The 20,976-nt window shown below is 42.5% G+C and overlaps 1 protein-coding gene across 8 annotated transcripts in view; it reads right to left on the reverse strand.

Annotated features, from left to right (window-relative positions):
• Positions 1-20,976, reverse strand: part of OFD1 (OFD1 centriole and centriolar satellite protein) — a 63,303-nt gene that overhangs the window by 25,187 nt on the left and 17,140 nt on the right. For all 8 annotated transcript variants that reach the window (XR_016444289.1, XM_090063431.1, XM_090063448.1 and 5 more), the window contains 5 exons: positions 19,914-20,103; positions 16,438-16,568; positions 15,920-16,031; positions 12,284-12,898; positions 4,430-4,562 (listed from right to left, as the gene is read on the reverse strand). Coding sequence is in view for 7 of the 8 variants with exons in the window: in XM_090063431.1 (XP_089919557.1) it covers positions 4,430-4,562; positions 12,284-12,898; positions 15,920-16,031; positions 16,438-16,568; positions 19,914-20,103 (1,181 nt within the window). In the remaining variant the exon portion in view is untranslated. The remainder of the gene's footprint in view (positions 1-4,429; positions 4,563-12,283; positions 12,899-15,919; positions 16,032-16,437; positions 16,569-19,913; positions 20,104-20,976) is intronic.

Here is a 20,976-nt window from a genome sequence, read left to right on the forward strand (position 1 = left end):
TACCAGTCTTGAGAAATGTTACAAGGCCCTTATGTCAGGGTCTTCACCCTGGGGCCTAATTCAAATTGTCACTCAGAACCTGAGGGAGGCAACTACTGTCTAGAGCAGCCAGCTCTGCTTCTACGACCATTGTCCCAAGCTCAACTTCTTCTTACCGTTGCCTCAGGGCAAACCAGGGCAGCAGGCTTCCTTTGATGCACTCAAGCTGTTTTGGTTGTAGTCTTAACAGTGTCCCTTCAAGGCACAGTACATGTTGCTTGGTACTTTATCTTATTTTCCTTTACAATTTATGTACAGATTAACACTACTTAACTCTCAATCTGTGACATCTATTATACCAATACAGGGGTATCTCAGAGACAGAGGTTAGCATTAATGAAGGAAAGTGTGGAAGATAACATAGCTGTCTGAAGTAACACTGCAGAACCATGAAGGGGTACATACACCCCAGAAATTGCAACCAGCTCCTTGAAGAGCAGAAACCTAAAGCTCCTTAATCTCTATTTGGGCAAACACAAAAAAGAAATTTTTTTTATCTTAAGTGTATACAAAAAGGAGTTGATCATTGCAGATAAAATGCATGCTCCTTCTGGGACTCTCTAGGATATAGATGCTTATTCTTCCAGCACCCAACTCAAAAGGGTAACTGGTAGGTGAGTGGGTCCGATAAATCTGTAAATGATCTCTTTAATAAAGCAGAATTACTAGGTTTGTAATTATGTCATTTCTAGTGATATATACTATAGATTTTGACCTGTGATCTTTGGACCCCTGAGGGTCCAAAATTATGACTATGATAAATCAAAAGTACATGAATACCCATGCTTACAATTCAAAGCAGTCTGCACCTCCATTTGAATTTTTTTAGGAGTCCACAAATGACAAAAGATTGAAAATCACTACTACAGAAGTTTCTTCTGCCAGGAGAGTAGGCAAGCTCAAAGAACGTGTCAAGTAAGACCAAGTTTTAACACATAAGCAGGGTTTTTGAAGAAGTGGAATGGATAGGGGGTGTATTTTGTTAAAAATATAACTCCAAGAATTTGCCCACCTTATACAGGAGTCACCTTGAAAAGCCAAAAAAAATCCCCAAAATCCCAAGCAAACAACCAATCAAAAAAAAAACAAAACAACTCTCACCCCAAACCCTAGGGAGTACAAGAGTTTGAGTGTACCTTCCTCAGAAACAAGGTCTAGAGGCATAAGACACCCAAATGTGGCACTGAAGAGAGCCAGAATGTTAGGGTGTCATGTTAGGGTGTCTTTACACATGCTCCAGGTTGGCAGGGGAAGGGAAGGAGCTTTAGAATGGCTCTCAGAAACCATTCTAATTAAGTTCTCATTGTCTCATGTATTCAGTGTCCTACGCTTCAAAATGGTGAGAGGGGAACTTTAACTAAAGCTCATTGGATAAAGTGCCCCTGCTGACATTTGAACCATGGGGATGCTGAATACACGTGATGCCAAGGCATGCTAATTAGCATGCTCCAGCAGGCTCGTTTAATCAATCAATTAATTAGCATGTCAGGACAGGCATCAAGCATGCGTATAGGTGCCCTTCAGGCTTGGTGGAATATGAAGTGAAGCATTTTAGGCCTCCCTTGCCTAAAACCTTAATTGAAATCCTTCCTAAAAAAGGCAATGAGGCTTTCACTTCAAACATGCAAAAGGAACTTTGTGGTATGACAAGGATAAGATATTTTATCACTTAACTGGTCAGGAACTTATAAAGAGCCAGTAACTTGACCTCATCCGTGCAAAACATGGCATAAAGTAGTTAATGCTTCTTGTCTTTGAAGCAGAGCAGAGAGAGCAGAGGAAGGAGAGAGAGAGAGAGAGACAAAGCTTGGCTTACAGCCTACTCTCCCCTGGGGAAAGACCAATAATTTCTGTGGCTGGATCTAAGTCTCAAGGACTGGACTCGTAAGTCACCTCAAGATCCATCAATGAGCCATGGTAGAAATCAGCCTTGAATTGTGGTATTGCCAACAACCATTAAGTTGACTGGTCACTAAAATATGAAGCTTTTCCTTCCTCTGAGCCAAAGTCCTCTCCATCAGAAAATATAAAACCTTAACCCTTATTAGATTATGCAAGCAAATATCAGGACTGCTTTTCAAACCCATGACACAAAAGACTCATTAAAAGGGGTCTCAAAATTGTCTAGTTTCACTTGAAGCTATTGACAGTGAGCTGAAAAAATAAACTACCTTCATCTTAAGTAACCTCAAGCTTAAAAGAGCTTCAAATTTTGATAGAATCAATTTCTGATTAGACTGTCCAGTCAAGAAGATAGCTCAAATATCTGAAAGAGGCACCCTTGATCCCATGTGCACCACATTACAAACACTATCTTTTCCTGAACAAAACACAGAACCTGGTTTCTGAGCGTTTAAATACGACTAGAATTTTAGTTTAATGTCATAGGTTAAAGTCTGAAGTGCTACTGAAAGACATCCATTTCAGTTAACATGATCTTGAAGTTCATTAGCATCTTGTCATCTCTGCGACAAGAGGTTTGTATTTGTAAAATTTACACATGCATGTAACATTTCTGGTCCACACATTTGCTAGGGTTATTCTTGAATCTCTTAAAAATAACTCAGCAATTCTGAATTCCATGCTAGAGATCTATTCCAAAGGTTGTTTTCAGAGAAAAATCTAAACTGCCCTTCCTGAAATCAGAGAATACAAATGGGGAAGCATCATCCATTGATTTATGTCTGTCTGAAAATAAGCTACTTAACAAGAAAGGATGTCACACAAAAATAAGTGATGTACATGGGCACAGCAGGAGTCAAGTCCAGTAAGACTGATTGCACCAATGACGTACTACTATCCTTCAGTACTATGGTGCTTGCAGAGTGCATGACAACACAAAATGCTAATAATTAAGCATTACGTTTGAGGCTGAAGCCTCAAAAAAAAATGAAATATTTAGCCACACAGCTGGTGCTTATGGCAAAAACCAAGAGTGCATCTATGTTGAATTACGAAGTTGGCAGGATAAGCAGCCTGTGCGGCCACTATTAGACTGCTCTAATGCCCACACCAGCTATTTTACAGCTAGCTCAGATATTCTGTATAATACAATGCAAGCACAGAACTGTAAATACCTTACAGGTGTACTTCCCTAGTGGATATTCACTAGGCTGCTGAGTTGGATCCAACCACTGAATTCTCTGTGCTTTAGACTGGTCAGGTTCCAGACACTGTGTCAAGCTCTCAGCTTCTAGGCACACTCTTGGAGTTCATATCCAAATAGTTCAGTGACTTATACTCTGAAACTCATGCTGGCTCCTCTAAGCAGCTAATGCACACTTCATAGACTACCTGACAGTAAAAGCAAAGGACGGAGCCTTTGCAAAGCAATTTCTAAACCAAGTATACTTTATTCAGACAAAACAGAGACACACATGGACAAATGGAAGAACAAAAATGTACATGCTAAACACTCCCTGGAGCCTCCTTACCACTTCAAGAGCCTTATGAATTGTGATCAGGACTTTCGTTCTTCCAAGACCTTCTTTTTCTATGCCTCCCCAATCTTGCCCATGTCTTCTAAAATGGCTGATGAAAAAGTCTCCCAAAGTTCCAGTCCCTCTTGTTAGATAAACCCCCTCTCCAAGCAATTTCCAGTCCTTCACCAGGTCATTGGAAATGCTGATTTCCCTGGGCTGTGGCCAGCTACCTGTACAAAGCAATTCCATTTGAAAGACTTACCATTCAGGTTAACAATTTCTGATTGCTCTCCACTGTTAACTCTCTGCTAGGTGCAAGGTATTTTTTCTGACATCTCTTGGGCTTTTCAGCTCAGGCTGGAGCTGAAGTGCCAAAAGTAAGGGCACAGTACAATCTTAGTCAAAGTAGTACTTTGCTAAACAGAACGACCTGACAGGCAGAGGGGCTCATCCAATGCTGAATATTAAATTAATACCCAATTCAAGTTAAGAGTCCAAAGATAAAGAGATATAACTTTCGGATTAGGAGAAAATAGAACTGACTGAAATCCAAAGAACAGTATCCAACCCCCAAATAAAAGCTGCATAAGAAAAAGGGGTAGTTACATAGAAACAATGGACACCTTCTTGGGGAAGGACTACAGAAAAATAGTAATGCAATTCTTCTGTTGTAAAGTACTCAGAAAGACCACAATGGGGCAGAATTCTTTTGATATTATGGATTCTTATATGAAATATCTGGGTTTATCTTGTGACTCATGCTGGTAATTGAAAATCTAACAGTGCTAATACTGTATGGCACCTAAAGGCTCCCTTAAAAAGATCTGACAGCACCCTCACTGAGAATCACTGATAAAGACAGTAAAAGACTGCTGTAACCAGGAGACCACAACAGATAGATATATGCTTATTTTAAATGTAAGGTTAAATTAATCTTTTCTCGCTTCAAACAGTCTTACAATATTTACCTTAGTTTTTTTCTGTGACTACTGGGGGAGGAAGGACCAGACTCAGAAGAGGAAAGATGTCCTGTCTTCAATATAGGAGAAAGAGGCTGGTCAACACTCCGTTGGGAAGAGGCAAGGTACGAGCCACTGATATCTATAAAATAAAAGAAAGAATGTATCCACTTTCTTGTATCAAATCTGCATCCAAATCAAATGCAGCCTGATAGCTCAACATCTCCAATTACAAGACCATGATTTCACAAATTCTACATATGACTGGATTGTGGACATATAATTATCCACAGGGCAATTGAGCATGCTCCATCCAGCCTGGGGTTGCAGGGACAGCTGTTAACAGCTCAAGATTGGAATGAGACCAGACACTAAAACGGAGAACATGGATGGAGCCAGCCATTCTACCCTGTGGCCTTGATGTCATCATAGAATCATAAAAAATTAGAGTTGGAAGGGACCTAAGGAAGTTCAACGCTGAGAAATGTAAAGTGCTCCACCTCGAGACAAGCAACCCCCAAAACATCTACAGGCTTGGCAGCACCAAAATGACTAGCACCATGAATGAAACGGACCTGGGGGTAATAACAGACCATAGTATGAACATGAGCCAGCAGTGCAATGCTGTAGCCAGTAGGGCAAATAATACTCTGGCATATAATCAATCGATGCATCTCCAGCAAAACCAAGGAGGTGATTCTTCCACTCTATTCAGCACTGGTGAGACCACACCTGGAGTACTGCATCCAGTTCTGGGCACTGCACTTTAACAAGGATGTGGACAAGCTTGAGAGAATCCAAAGAGCCACCCGTATGATCAGTCTTAAAAGGCAAGCCATATGAGGAAAGGGTGAGGGATCTAGGACTCTTCAGCCTGAGAAAAAGAAGGCTGAGAAAGGACGTGGTAGCAGTTGGCTGCTATGCTAGGAGAGTACATCAAGGGCTCAGTAACTGTTCACCAGGGAACCTTAGGAGAAAACCAGGAGTAACACCCACAAACTCCTGGCAGATTCAGGCCCAACTTTAGGAAAAATATCTTCACTGTCAGGGTGTCCAAACTGTGGAATAAGCTCCCTCCAGGGGTGGTGCAATCACCTACCCTGGAAATCTTTAAGAAGAGACTAGACGGTCACCTTGCTGGGGTTACCCGACTCCCAGTTATCTTTCCTGGTTGGTGCAGGGGACTAGACCTGATGATCTTCCGAGGTCCCTTGTTTCCTTACAATCCATTAATCTATTAATCTAGTCCAACCCCCCAACTAATGGCATTCAGGCAGCATGGCAGGAGCTATCCTATTCAAATAAAGAGGGGGTAAAAGTTGGACCAAGGAGGTAAAAAGTGGTAGAATGGGACAAAAAGCCTGGCAAGACTGAGACTGAAGCTGGTAAGGAAAGAAACTGGGACTGGTTAGGCAAGCAGAAAGAGATTGCGAGTCAGTGGAAAGCATGCTGAACATAAGAAATGCCTTCCTGTATCAGACCACAGTTCCATCTAGGCTGGTATCCTGTCTCTTGCAGTGGCAGATACTGATGCTAAGGGGAAGTGTATATAACAGGGTGGATTTGATTTAAATCACAGTTTAAATCACGGGTCAGGATGCCTTGATTTAATTGTTTTCTACAAAAAGTGCATTCATGTTGTTGATAACCTCTATTCATTTTTCTTGAAACTTTACACTTTTAGAGAGATAAGGGCTTAACTCTGTGTACACAAACTTGCAGAAAGACAATAGAGCTGATGGGTAGGTAATCAGATCTGCTATGTCTCATCTCCATATACTGCTGTTAACAAGGATTTTATCTCGGGAGACACAAATCCGCAGTTTGAGAACTGAAACTAAGCACTGCAGAGATGCTTAATGGGATCTTCTAGATCCAGGGGTGTCAACCAGGTACATGTATCCCCGGGGGTACTTGGGAAGGCCCTAGGGGTTATACACGGGCAGGCGGTGCCAGAGCGCCGCCACCTACCACCCTGCACCACCGCGTCCCAGGAGCAGGGCCAGGGGCAGGGGCAAGGGCAGCAGCACCCCCCTGCGGGCCACACGGGTGCTGCCTGGATGCAGGGGGGAGGGGAGGAGCTCACATGCGGTGGCCACTGCCATCACCCAGCAGCTCACACTGCCACCGCTCTGCTTCCAGCCGCATGCCACTCCTCTCCCCCAACTTCTGACCACCACAGGTACACTTATTTAAAAAGGTTGAACACCACCGTTCTAGACTGAGCACCGAGTCCCATCGGGTAGAGTAGTTTTCTTTAATCTTTACTAATCTATAGAGGAACCTCTAGGAGCCACAAAAGATTGGGCCCCTAATATAGACTGTGGCCTGTTATGACCTATTTATAAAACTTTTCTAAAAGAGTTACATGAATATATTGTGTCAAATAGTATACAATTAGAAGTCATAATCCCTATTCCATGATGATATCTTTGAGCCTTAACATACCTTAAATTAAAACCATCTTTATATAGGCTTAGTTTTTTAAAAGCATCTTGAAAACCCCCCAAAACATACCATTACATTAAAAAAAAATCTGATTTAAATTTTAAAATCTGATTTTTTTTTATTTTTTAAAAAATGTTGATTTTTATCCATCCTGATATATAAGCAGGGCATAATCTCTCCCACGCTACAGTTCCCAGCTGTAGAAAGTCCTGATTTTGAGGCTGCATCCCTAAATGGGACTGTGAGCCTGATGAGTGGAAGAGAGGACACAAAGATCAGACAAAGAGCTGGGGAAGAAGGGAGAACATGACTGGCTGGACAAAACTGGATCAAAGAACCAACAGGGTGGAAAGACGGAACTAAGGAGGAGCGGAAGTTCAGGGAAGGGACTTAAAACAGGCTCAGTTAAGTAACTTGGAAAACAATTCTATGGCCGAAGGAGCCAGTGAGAACAGAATGGGTGAGGAACCCATGGAGGGAAGGACTGGAAAATGTTGAAAGGAAGGGAGGAGACAGACTGGATAAGGGAACTGCAACTGGGTAGACAAGAAGACTGCTTTTGGTGTGAAGTAGAGGAGACTGGGAGTAGACTGCAAGCCTGGAGGATAAGACAAGGATGGGTTGGACAAGGAGACTGGGACTGGAATGCAAAATCTGGAAAGTAGGGACTGAGATTGATAGAAAAGGAGAATCATATAAGGAAAAGACGGGACAGAAGAGAAGAGGTTCAACTTGAAAGACAGTGGGGTGGGGAGTGGGGGTAGGAGAACCTATGCAGAAAAGTGCAACCACAACATCAAAGTCCACTTCACAGTCTGGAACACAACCCAAGTTTTCTCAATTGCACAATGTCTCTGCTGTCAAAGAAACCCACTATCTGTGAAACCTACTTCCAAAAGCATGTGTCCTACTCCCTCTAGTGTTCATTCACTTCGTATGACAACCTTTTGTTATCATAAGGCAGGGCACAGTGGCAACTTATAGACTTACTAATTTAGAGGGGCATGAATTTTCCTAGACTACAGCCTACTTTGTCAGATGCTATTCTTGTAATGTCAGCATTAGCTTAAATGGCAGAGGATGGTGCGATGGATCTGAACTTATCAATCTTATATTGCCCTTATTTACTGCACACTATCCAAACCTGACTCTGAAAACAGAAAGCTTACTTACCTCTCCATTACAGGAGTTATTTGAGATGTGCTGTCTATGTGTTTTCTGCTTCTGATGGTACATGCATTAAGTGTCTACTGATTGCATCTGTGCCCCTACACCCTCTCATGTGATGAAGCAAAAGAGAGCAACCAACAGGTCTTTGACTCCTCCCTGTCAAGACTCAACAGCAGCAAGGAACGGAGAGTGGCCCATGGAATCCCGGGAGACAACATATCTCAAAGAACTCTCTCTCCCAACAGGTAAGTAAGCTTTCTTTCTTCTTCAAGTACTTGTTTATATATGCTCCACTTCTGGTGAATCCCAAGCAATCAATCACTGAAGCAAGAACATATTTCTCAGTCTCAATAATGATGGACTATAAGCCTGCCAAATCAGACATCCAAATGAGATAACTGAACAGATTATCGTGGAGTTAAAGTCCATACTCCATATTCCAAGGAGCAGCTTTACGTATATAATGTAAACAGACATTCCTGAAAGAGGTAGCAGAAGCTGCCTTACCCCCATAGTAGAATGTGATTCAATGTGTCCAGGAAGGTGCAAGTCAGATACCTCATTTGTGACACAATACCCATTTTAGCAGAGAAGTAGTTAGTCATGTTGTTTGAAGTCAGACAGAAGGTAGGTCAGGGCAGCACCTTAGAGACGAACTGGTTCAGAGAGGCATGAGCTTTCATAGGCAACAGCCTGCTTTGACAAAAAAAGCAAATGACAAAGCAGGATGTCACTTACAAAAGCTCATGGCTCTCTGAACCAGTTTGTCTCTAAGGTACCACCCTTCCCTACCTTCTGCCAGTCCCCATTTACAGATTCTCTGGCGTGAAACTGTCTTGTCCTTTGGCAACCGATACATATAGCTAGATCATACTCTGAATAGCCTTGGTCCAAATAGAAAGACAAAGCCTGAAGGACATCCAACATGTGAGAGGGCATTTTATCTCTGGGCATATCAGTCTTGAGAAAGAAACAGGCATGTGTAAGAACTAGTTTGAAGAGAAATCCAAAATGACTTTCAAAAGCTAATAAGGGTGGTGTTAAATGGTAATTTATCTCTTGTGAAAGACTGTAAATGGTAATTCAACATCCAGTACCTGCAACTCACCAACCTCCATGCTGAAGTAACTGTCACAAGAAACATTAGCTTCAGAGACCAATGAAGAAACAAATGTGATGCCAAAGGTTCAAATGCCATAAGAGCTATGTTCATGAGAGCAGTAGGGTCTACAGGGATGGTGTTTTATTGTTGGTTTATTGTACATTTTATTTGTCTTGTTAAAAGAAATCTCAGTAAATTTATCCCATCCCTAACAATCAACTATAGCATTGCCTGTCTCTGTCCAACTGATGTGTGGGAAAAAAACCTCTTATTTTTTTCAACCCCCCATTTAGTGATTCATTAACAGGACAGATATATAGAAAACATCAAAAATAGTTCTTCCACACTAAACATTTGTAAGACATCAGCTAGACATTGTATCCAACTTCTGATAGTATACTGTTAAAACGTAGAAGAATTGGCAAGAGCCCAGGGATAAGAATGACAAGTAGTTTAGAAACACAAATGATAAAGAATGGTTGAAATTTCAGTTTGTTTTAAGTTTAGAAAGGAGAGAACTGAGGAAGCATAATAATAATTCAAATATATGAAGATTATCATTCAAAAGATGATAACTAATTGTTTTCCACGTACGCTGTGGGACTAACAGCAAGAAATTTGCCTAATTTGCAGCAAAAGAAGATTAAGTTTTGGTATTAGGACTTTATAGTGGAGGAAAAGAATGGGCTATTTCTCCACTGGAGTTTGAGAACAGGTTAAATGAACACCTCCCAAACAATGGGTCGGGTATGTTTACCTAGCCATAGAGCAGTCCATTGGACAAGATGACCTCAGGGTGGCTTGCAGCCCTGTATTTCTAGGACTTGCTGTGACTTTTGGGTGAAACAAAGGGAATGCAATTTTCCCTTTTTCTTTTGGGAGCAGTATTATACAGACTTACTTCTGTGTTCTCTTAAGGACCAGAATTTGTCGTTCTCAGCATAAATGGCCCTGAGGCAGAGGATGAAATCTCTCACCAAAACCAAAATTGCCTCAGAGGTACAAAGGGGCAGCAGCAAGGGCCACCTGAAACAGAGCAGTTCCCAGGGGTGATTCTCTCCTACCTTCCAGTTCTAAGACAGGCCTCATCAATTTTTTCTCAAAAAAAATGTTATTTTGTTCACTCTGGAGTTTACTGAACATTTTTGTGAGGATCCCCTATACCTAAACATTTCTTTTTACTAAATAACACAGATGGAGCAGCTGAAATTGAGGGGCATAACAACCTCTCATACAGAACAACCTATGAAACCTAGTCACTTTTGACTCATCACAAGAATAACTACCACAAATGTATAACACTAGACTTCATTAGTTACTGGATTTGTAGATATCAACAAAGGTAAAACCTATATCGTTAAACCTGATACCATGAGCAAGCTCTATCTCTCATCTTTGATGATAAGATGGTATATAGGTCAGTTAATTGCTCCATTTCCATTTATATTCTATTAGGAGGCAAAGCCCCAAGGCACAAAGATATGGATTCAACCACCATAAACTGCTATGCCACCAGAAGTTGAAGACATAGACATTCAAAGGAAAAAAGTTTAATTTCCTCATGGGCTATACTACTTTGCTTGTCACTACTGGATGGAAGTACTTCATAAATAGCAATTTACCTTGACTCAGCCCCTGCTCATTTTAGAGCTAGGGAACTGAGGCACAGAGATTAAGGAGAAAGAGATTTGCTAGTTTCATATATTTGATTTGAGACATGTAATACAAAGGACTCAAAAATCAGGTTATATACAACAATTGCATATGTTCATAGAAAAGCTCCCACTGACCTGTTAAAGCTGTGACTACTATCAGCTTATCAGCAAATTAGACCCAGGGTGTCAACTGAGCACCCAGAAAATGAAGACCATAGGGTTAGTGACCACCTTTGAAAATTTTGCTTTAAGTAATTGCTTTCCATCCAAAGACAGGAATACAGGTTCCCCTCACTTTATGCTGTACATGAGTTTCTGGAAAACGGCACATAACTCAAATTCGCATGAAGGGAACCCACTTTACAATGCAACAAGGAGGGATACATTCCAAGACCTCGACTGTACTGTCCCCCAGACCCATTTTTACCACTTTAACAAGACAATTTTGGTACTCATCAACAGCATACAGTACACACAAGCAAAGGGTGATGGTGAACATTTAGTGTGCACGGGGCGAAGGAGGCTGCCACTGCACTTTGAGCCCTGTTGCCCCGAGAGCCATGCGCAGCCACATGCGTCTCACTGCCGAGCAGGCAGGGGGCACGGCGCAGCTGCAACAGGGAGTAAACTGCTCAGGCTTCCACCACACTGATCACATAAGAGTGAATTTCCCTTGCATATAATTAATTTTTGGTATAAAAGGGGTCGTAGCATAAGAGCAATTTCGCACGTACAGAACCCACATAAAGCAAGAGAAACCTGTCGAATCCAGTTATCTATGGCTGCATTTAATGCCTTAACCATAAAACTATACTCTCCCTGAAAACCCCTGCTTCATTCATATATAATGTTAAAATTCTACAAAAAAAAGAAGCAGCAATCCTACAGTCAACAGCTTTGGGTGAGATAGGGGTTCTGTGTAAGCTACATATCCTTGAAGAGTGTTTTTCAAATGCATATACCAGGTTGGGAAAAGCTCAGGTTGCATAGACCATATTATTTCTGGCATTATACATCTTCTTAGTCTAATATTTTACAACCTGAATTTTCTTTTAATGTATTTTACATGCAATATCACAACAGTGATATATAGTATACAGGGAGTTTTACTACAGCTGTGAAATCAAAGTTAAATTCACCCAGAGTACAAAAGCAGATACTAAGTTATAACAAAAACAGTGATAGCCACAGTACATTACAGCTGCAGCATATCATGATTTTACTCCAATTGCCCATTTAAAATGGATTAAATTAAAGAGCAGTACACTTGATCTCCTCCATACTTTTGCGGCTCGCATTTTCATCAAAACTTAGTTTTCTAATTGTCATATTTTGCCTGTAGCATTCACCTGCCCTTAAGAAGCAAATGATAAATTAATACATAATCATCATTTTTAAATCATAGAATCAATGAGTCGGAAGGGACCTAGACGAATCCTGCCGGAACTGAATTATGCACAAGCCAAACCATGAGAAATAGTAGTTTACCTTCAGAAACTATCTTGTTATTGATGTTTCTCTCTACTTTTGAAAGAGGAGTAGAAGAAAGACGTCTTGACGGAGAAACTCTTTCTCGTGGTGGAGTTAGATGATTTTTCAAGACGTCATTGTGGCCAGCTGATTCATCATACCTCTGGTCTTTAGAACTGCTAAAAGCAAAATGTTGGGAACCAAGGTTGTCTTCTACAAATAAAACTTCACGCTGAGACGTCAAAGGGACTCTACCAACAGCACACTGTACAGGTATAGCAGATTTAGTCTTTGTAGGTGTGCTACAAACTGTACCCTGAATGATTCTAGTCTGGTAATTTCTGTATGCTTCTTCCAAGTACTCTGCCTCTTTCTCTAGCTCTTTTATCCTCGCCTTGGTTTTGGCTACAGATTCAAAATCAGAATCTGAGGAAGTGCCAAGTGTCCGTGAATGCTGGTGATGACCAACTCTTAAAACAGCATCTGCTTCAATGATATCAGTCATAGCCCGGTTTTTCAAGAATATACCATCCACATAAATGTCATGAGGTACAAATTTATCACCAGTGAAGTCAATGACAGAACGATCAACAAGCGAAGGCTTAGGATTCCGATACACTTCATTTTCTAGAACTATAAAAACAAGGGGATTAGGGGGAAAGGAAAGGAATTATTTAAATTCTGATTTTGGTCACATGATTCAGAAGCGATTTACATTTCATATTTACAAATTTAACCTACTGATCTTAAAATGTAGGATTTTTTCCACTTAAAGTATAAAAGGAAAGCAATTAAAAATGGTATTAACATTTTTCTTCACATACAACATATACCTTCCCCCCACCCCCTACCACAAAAAAGGTTGCTGGAAATTGCCATATGCATTATATGCAAGAAATACACTTAGAAAACCATCTTCCAGTTACTAGACAAAAGCGAACGTAAAATCTGTGTCCGACTCACAGGGAGCAGAACAATAAGCAGGCTCCTTCCTCTAGCCTAGGGGTGGGCAAAGTCCGGCCCATGGGCCAGATCCGGCCAGCTGTGCACTCCATTTCCCAGCAACATCTGCCCATGTGGCTGGAGCCAGTATCCATGGAGACCCCAGCAGTAGCCACGTGGGCCAGAGTTTCCAAGGACACCAGCCCCAGCAGCACTGGCAGGCAGCAACAGCAGCAGCAGCACCTGGGGGTGGGGTGGGAGGGGAAAGGAGAGAGGCAGCCATGCTACTGGGAGGGGTGGCTGCAGGGGGCTACGGAGAATTTTGGGGTGGTTATAACCCCCTCAAGCCCCGCCCCTGCTGGTAGGGCACATGGCAGGGCACAGAGCTGCTCCAGAGCCCAGCTGGGATCTTACAGCAGTGACAGCGTGGTCCAGACCCAGGGCAAAGTTCCAGGCAGGGGCATACAAGCAGCAGATCACAGCTCAGCCCCAGCTCTGGACCACCCTGTCACCGCTGCAAGAAGCTGAGGCACAGCCATGATCCGCTGCCTGCACACCCCTGCTCAGAGCATGCAGACTGCGGATCGCAGCTCTGCCCTGGCTCTGGATCATGCTGTCACTGCCACGAGATCCCAGCCGGGCTCCAGAGCAGCTTTGCAACCTGCCAGCACTGCTGGGGCCAGTCTTCACAGAAACCCTGGCCGCCTGCTATCACAGGGCAGCTGCTGCTGGGGTCTCCATGGAATCTGCCCCCAGCCATGTGGACAGGGGATGCTAGGAAATGGAATCTGGCCACCATCTGGATCCACCATTTTGCCCACCCCTGCTCTAGCCACTACTATTCAGTTACTTACTATGTGTTGTATGTAAGAAAATATGATATACTGCATTTCATGTTGCTGTGTAACTTCAGGTCATCACTGATTTGTTTTTGTAAGTAAATATTTAGAACCAACAGATGGAAAAATACCAAATGCTTAAAAAGGCTAATATTTCTTTGGTACTTCAATAATTATCGTACCTAAAACATATTAAACTACTCAGAGTGCAATGTCACTTGGCAGCAACAGCTCCTTCAACCATCTCTTACACTGTAAAAGTTTATAAATGTCTGTTTTAAATGGTCAGTGTGAAATGTGGCATTCATACTGTTGATCCATAAGCTAATTTTCTTTTGATATAAAAATACTGAATGTGGTTTATGCTATTATTTTATAATAGCATAAAAACCTGTAGTTTTCCCTTGCAGGCAGTCTTCCCAGCCTGCAAGGGAAAACTACAGGTTTCCCCTTGTGGGCGGGCACAGTTCCAGTGTGCAAGGGTCTGCTTGGGGCTGGGGGAAGAGGTCACAGGGGGCGCCTTGTGCATGTATGCATGGATACATGCATGTGGCAACCAAGCAGCAAGCAGATCAGCTCCTGCAGCTCCTTCCAGGTAAGTCTATGGAGGTGGGGGGGAAGGATCACAAGCAAAGCATGGGGGGGGCGGCACAGAGAGTATGTGACAGGGGAGCACAGGTGACATGTTGGGGAGCAAGGGGGCCAAGGCAACATGGAGAAGGCATGCACCTCCCAAGATTTCTGCGCCCACCACCTGCTTCCAGGCGGGCAGAAGCTGCCTCCGCAGCCCAGTGGGAAGGACCTGGTGTAGAAAGAAGCACCACATTGCCATAGCTGCCACGGTGAGGTGCCTCCTGCCCACTTGGCAGCAATATGGGGCACAATTCCACTGCCATGCTTCATGTTGGTGGCCATGGCAGCACACTGCTCCTTCCCATGCCAGGTCCCACAAGCTGAGCCACAGAGGCATACCCACAGAGTCCAGGGCTGATCCAACCTCACTGCATCCCCACACCCTGCTGTGGGCACAGGAATCTTGGGGGGCATGTGCCCCCCCGCAACACATTGCCTGTGTCCACACCCTCTTTCCCACACATCCACCCTATTCCCCACATGCTAGGGGAGGGGGCAGCGGGTCCGGAGTGAGGAGCACTAGCAGGGGTGGGGGGACTGTGACTTGGGAGTGAGGAGCAGGGGCATGGGCAGAGGCAGGGCACCAGCATATCAGGGCTGGTTGGTGCTACAAAGTAACAGGGTTGGGGGGCAGCCACAGCTGGACCTGTGTTTTGGTGACTGAAGGGAGCAGGGGAAGCGAAGGGGGCAAGGGGAGCTCTGATTTTCCATGATGAAAAAAACCAAAATCAAATGCCAATATATAGGTATTTAGAATGTATTTTATTATAGTGATTAAGGCACTGGCAGGCTTTCAAATTGCTTTAAAATTGTAAATATATGAATAAAACACTGTGTTCAACAGATACTTCTATCTATCTATAGATAGAGATATGTATATGAAACACCACTATCTATCTATAGCGGCATTTTATTTTACTTGTGGAAAAACATGGTCTTGTGGGGGGTTTAAGAGAATGCTGGGATTTTTATCTGAGAAGTTAGGATTTCTAAGCAGAGAAAAACAGGATCCCTGCTTACTACACACAAGAATCTCAATTAGCTGAAAATTAAAGTTCTAATTTGCACCCTACAGAATTCACACCTTATGAGTAATTACACAGATTCACAAACTATGAGTAGTAACTTATTACTCATAGATTGATCCCTTTCTGCCTCAGTTACTTTTCAAACCATTGGAAGAATTTGTACAAATGAAAAGGTCTTTATACACTCAGTTAAAAAGCTAAATAATACAAACCTGTTTGGGTTTGCTTCAGTTGCACTTTCAGATCCTCAACCTGAATATTTAACTTTCTGATAGTAGCTTCACAGTCTAATAGTTGGCTCTTTAATTGTGTGCACCGCTCGACCTGCAAGAGATTTTGAAAGGAAAAATCTTATCCAAACTTTTCTAATCTTCAACACTTGTTTAAAATGTCTCCTATCCAGGGAGACTTATTTCTTTCAAAACTTTATTTCTACCACCACAGATCATTTTGTTTAGTACAAAATGTGCAGGGGCTTTCTAGGTTGGGTTTTTTCCTTCTTCCAGGTTCATCAGCTGTATTGACTTACAGTAAACTAGCACTGATGCTTCTATTTTGCGCCAAATTGGCTGAAAATATATTTTTATGCGCTTAAATAATGAAAAGCTAAAACAATACAACAAAGTACCACCTGAATTCATACTAGATATGTGTTGGGATGGGCATGTTTACAAAATGACATAAAAAAGAAACATTTCTCATTCTAATTAGGTAAAAAAGAAGATTTTACCTCCGTTTGTAGTTGCTTTTCTAGGAGTTGTTTGTGGTTTACAAACTCTTCCTGTTCCAGCTTTCTAGCATGTTCAGTTCTCTTCAACTCCGCTTGGCAGGCCAGATATTCAGCTGATGGCTGAGTTAGTTCTGTCATATAAAAGAACAATGTCAAGAAATAGTTTACAATATTATAAGCAATATACTCTCATTATTTATAGTAACCCCTTTAGGAACAAAACTGAAATACTTTTCTAAATTCCAACAAATCTATATAGGCACATACTGCTGCAGTATATACCAGGGCTTTTACCAACGGCAGGCTGCCACTGGCTGCTGATCCTACCTGCTTGGGTATACTCGCTTTGTTCCTCCCTCCGGTGCACCACCAACTGGTAGACCTCACCAGCTTCAAGCCTCCCCTTCTACCCCACAAACCCATCCACACAGTACTCGCAAGAGACCCAATTCTTGCTATCCCATGGCTCATCTTAAGGAACAGACCATGGTTTTTCATGGGCAACTTTAATCTCACAAGCCTCAGCCTCAGTACAGAGACAAAACAACAAAAGGATTATTATATAGGAGAAAACAATTATACAAGAAAAACTGACCATAAGTTTGAAGACCAAACAAAAAGACAAATTAAAGTTTCTTAGCTTCTCATCCTAGTCCTTCAGAGAGACCTGCCAGCATTTTCAGAGATCAGCCTTCCTGCCAATCCTGCCAGCCCTGACCACTGGGACATGTCCTCTCCCAGAATTTGGGATAATCCAAAAGCCCTATCTCCAACACAGTTCCCTAAATACTTCCACGCCAGTCCCCGCTCCCTGCAACAGCACTGTCCCTATTCCTCAGGAGTCTCCATTTTCTAGATATTTACTTCCCAACAGTGCAGCTGGAATTCTTCTAGCTAAGGGTCCATTGCTCTAAGATGTCTTAGCTACCATAGAGTTGTTTTTCCTATTACAGGTAGATAACTACTTGGGTGCTCATCCCACCAGTAGTCCTGTCAGCCTGTGGCAGAGAATGGCAATTGTCTCTCACCTAGTAAAACAATGGAAAGATACTGAGCAGGTTTGCCCACCCCATTTTCCCTGTGTATTTAGCATCACTTATTCAGCCTCATTTACTTTGGCTAAACTAGTGGCGGCAAACCTTTCAGTCCTGCAGCCTGCATCAGTGCTGCAGGATTGGTTCATGGTTCACCAGAATCAAGCCTGCTACTCCAGTCCCAGCCCTGCATGAGTCAGACACATGGAACCACATCATCTGGCCTGCAGAGCTTGGAAATTTGCCAGTGAGGGACAGAAGTGTTACTGCTACTGTTTTCCCTGGCCCCAAATTTCCAGATCCTTGGGAAGCCACGTGGGCCAGATCACATTGCTCCTCAGACCAAATTTAGCCTAAGGGACAGGAGCTGAATATTCCTGGGCTAAATCATGTTCAAAATCATAAAGTTATATACAGACAGCATAATGTAGCCATACAGAGAAAGGAGTGTTAAAAATGAACACAGCATAACATTATTTTTTTTAAATGAGACCAAACATATCATATCAGCGAAACAAACTAAAAGCAGTGAAACAAACAGTATAGCTCTCCAGATACCTCTATACACAAACCCCTTGAATTATAGTGGGCTTTGTGACACTTCCCTCCCATGCGAGATGCCACTGCTTTGGGGAGAGGTGACTGCACTGGGGGCTGTGAGGCTGATGTGAGGACAAGTGCTCTCCATTCTGGTTGCCACAGACCAGATCATCCATAGGTTACTGATCCCTGGTATATACTAATTGGGATTTCTGTTTCTTTTAGAGACCAAATTTTCCGAGTGCCTCTTTCAGATCCAAGAAGACCTGGGTAGGAGATTCCTATGTGGCAAGTAACATACCTGAATATACTTGTCCCGTCTTCTGTACACCTTAATTTGATGTACATTTCTGCCTGTTCTACAGTCTATCTATACGTGTACAACACAGTGAACACATCTACATGCGACCCTACAGCATCATTGTTACTACACTGTCATTTAATATTTCCTCTTGGAAGTGTAGACTAGAATCCTCATGCAATGGATTTTGCAATAATCCTCCAAGCACAAGACTGGGGGCTGGGGAGCGGAGCAGTTCCCTGGAGCCGGTAATGAGGGCTCCCCATTCGTGACACAGGAATCTTATGTCATGGTTAGACAAGGTGCTTTGGGTAAGTGTGATATAACTTACCTAAAGCATCTTGTCTGCCTATGTCCTTAGACCAAAACAGCTGGAACCAGCACCCCCAAACTACGTCATAGTTAGGAACAATTCCTTGCACCTGTTCCTTTTCCTCTGATGCAGACCTAGGTTCTGCACCATCCTGCTCTCCCCTGTGTACCCTTACCTGCTGCAGGTAACCAAAGTGAATCCGACCGTGCTGCATCGGGCTGTGTAAACTCTGCTGCTGGGAGAGCAATGTGCTGTCTGAAGAGGAGTAAAGTGTCAGGGTGCACTCTTGGCTGTCTCGAGCCACTGCTGCCTGCAGCATATAATCTGAGATCTGGGGAAGCCAAGCTCCAAACGTGTCCCTGCTCCGGGAGTGAGGCGGCACTTGGACTTGGGGCTGGGAAGCAGAGCAGTTCTCCAGTGCTGGCTGAGCCCATGCCAGGCCCCAGCTCCACCCCCAGCCCCCACCTCGCCATGCTGTGCCGCAGCCCAGCTCCTCTCTGGGCAGGTGCACAGCATTAATAAAAGTTAGTGTGCTGCACGGTATTAAATTGTGTGTGGCCGCACACACGCACAGCTTGGAGGGACTCTTGACAGTGACATAGCTGCAGCATCACAGTTTGTGCCTGCCAACGCTATGTCACTGTAGCACATTACTACATAGTCTGAGTAGTTTGTTATTCTACATAGACAAATATACCAGAAAGGTCATGTGCAGTAAGTTGTCCTCTACTAGCCACAATAAATAAAGCTATTATTGGAAATACTGATGCAAGTTTCTGGTAGACACAAAGGAAGGGAGAGAAAGGACAGGAGGGATATTAATCTCTGCCTTCTTTCCCTATCTGTAAAATGTGGATAATGGTAATTCCTTTGTCACTTTGACTTATTTAGACTGTAAGCATTTCATTGCAAGGACTGTTCTCTTAATGCTAGATAAAGGATTCTAGATAAAGGTACAAATATTATATTAATGATGATAATGATAAATAAGTAGCCCAAAGTCACCAGAAAGTCTGTAATAGAAGTCCAAGACTTCCACAAAGTCTACAAGTGTATTTATGACCAACCTTTACCTAGCAAGTGTGATACTAAAAACTTAAGAAAAAAGAAATATAAAGATGAAAACAAAAAAGAGCAAAGCCAAGTATCATGAAGGCTTCTTTTAAAACATTAGTCATTTCACTTACCTATATTAGTAGTTTGCTAACAATAATACCATTAAGTTTATTTTAATGGGAATTGTATAATGTTCTACCAAGTAAGGAAAAAAATAAAAATAAAATCCTACTGTCTCTCAGATGCTGGTTTTCATTACGAATTTCCTCCAGCTGTTGTCTAAGTAGTTTATTCTGCACCTGAAGCTCCAGTTTCTCTTCCTTTAAAAAGGAATAGTCTACGACCTCTTTCAATTTTTCTGTCAGTGAATGGTTCTGTTTGCTTACCAACAGAACTTGAGCTTTTACTGACTCTAGTTCTAGCTGTGGACAAAAATAGTGTTAAAAACTTATACTGTTAGAAACTTATTTAAAATATATTTGTTAATGTATGTGCAATATAGGGGTAGATTTTTCCCCCTCATCATTTATCATTAAACTACTACCAAAAGCAACATGTGCTCAGAGATGAAAACTAACTACGAAGTTGGTTAAAAGCAGCCAACACTGAACGTGCCTCTAAAACACATGACCCTCACAAGGCAAACATAATGATGGAAACCTATGACAAGAGTAGGTTTTTGCAGCCCATTTGAATAAGACATACAATAAGGCCCATTAAGTGAAGTCCCACTCACTGCCAATATTTCTTCAAGTCACGGTGAGCTACAACATTTCATATAGCTCACCCAGAATCCTTCTGTTGCCCCCTCTCTCAGCCTGGTGCATATAATTAATGTGGCCCATCCTCCATGAAGTGAAGCCAGACCCATTTGCCCTGTGCCTCATCTTCATATAAATTTTTGGAGCATCCTAGGACTTCTGACAAGAACACCTAGTTCCAGTCCTGGGTGGGGCTAATTAGCACATGGATTCTTTGTTGCGGGAGGCATAAAATATCTGAAGTATACAGAGCAGTGCTGAGCTGCAGGAATACCATAGATTGAAACGCTCTGGACTCTAGTGGGGCCTGGCACAATGAAGGATATAGTAAATTACAAGTCTCACTTCTGTGCGCTCAGGGAGAGCAGGGTCTGACAGTAAGGAGAGGCTGAAGGGGCAGCTAGGGGAAAAGTTGGAGGGAAGCAGAGAGCAAAGAGCTACCTGACCTCCCAGGTTTATTTTCCCTATTGCAACAGTAGGAGGGGGAAAAATTCAACGCAAGACTCCAATAATTAGATTTTAGATCTGGAAAAT

Source organism: Crocodylus siamensis, chromosome 1 (assembly GCF_052110815.1).
Source record: "Crocodylus siamensis isolate JL-2025a chromosome 1, ASM5211081v1, whole genome shotgun sequence".
In the NCBI taxonomy this organism is placed as follows: domain Eukaryota; kingdom Metazoa; phylum Chordata; order Crocodylia; family Crocodylidae; genus Crocodylus; species Crocodylus siamensis.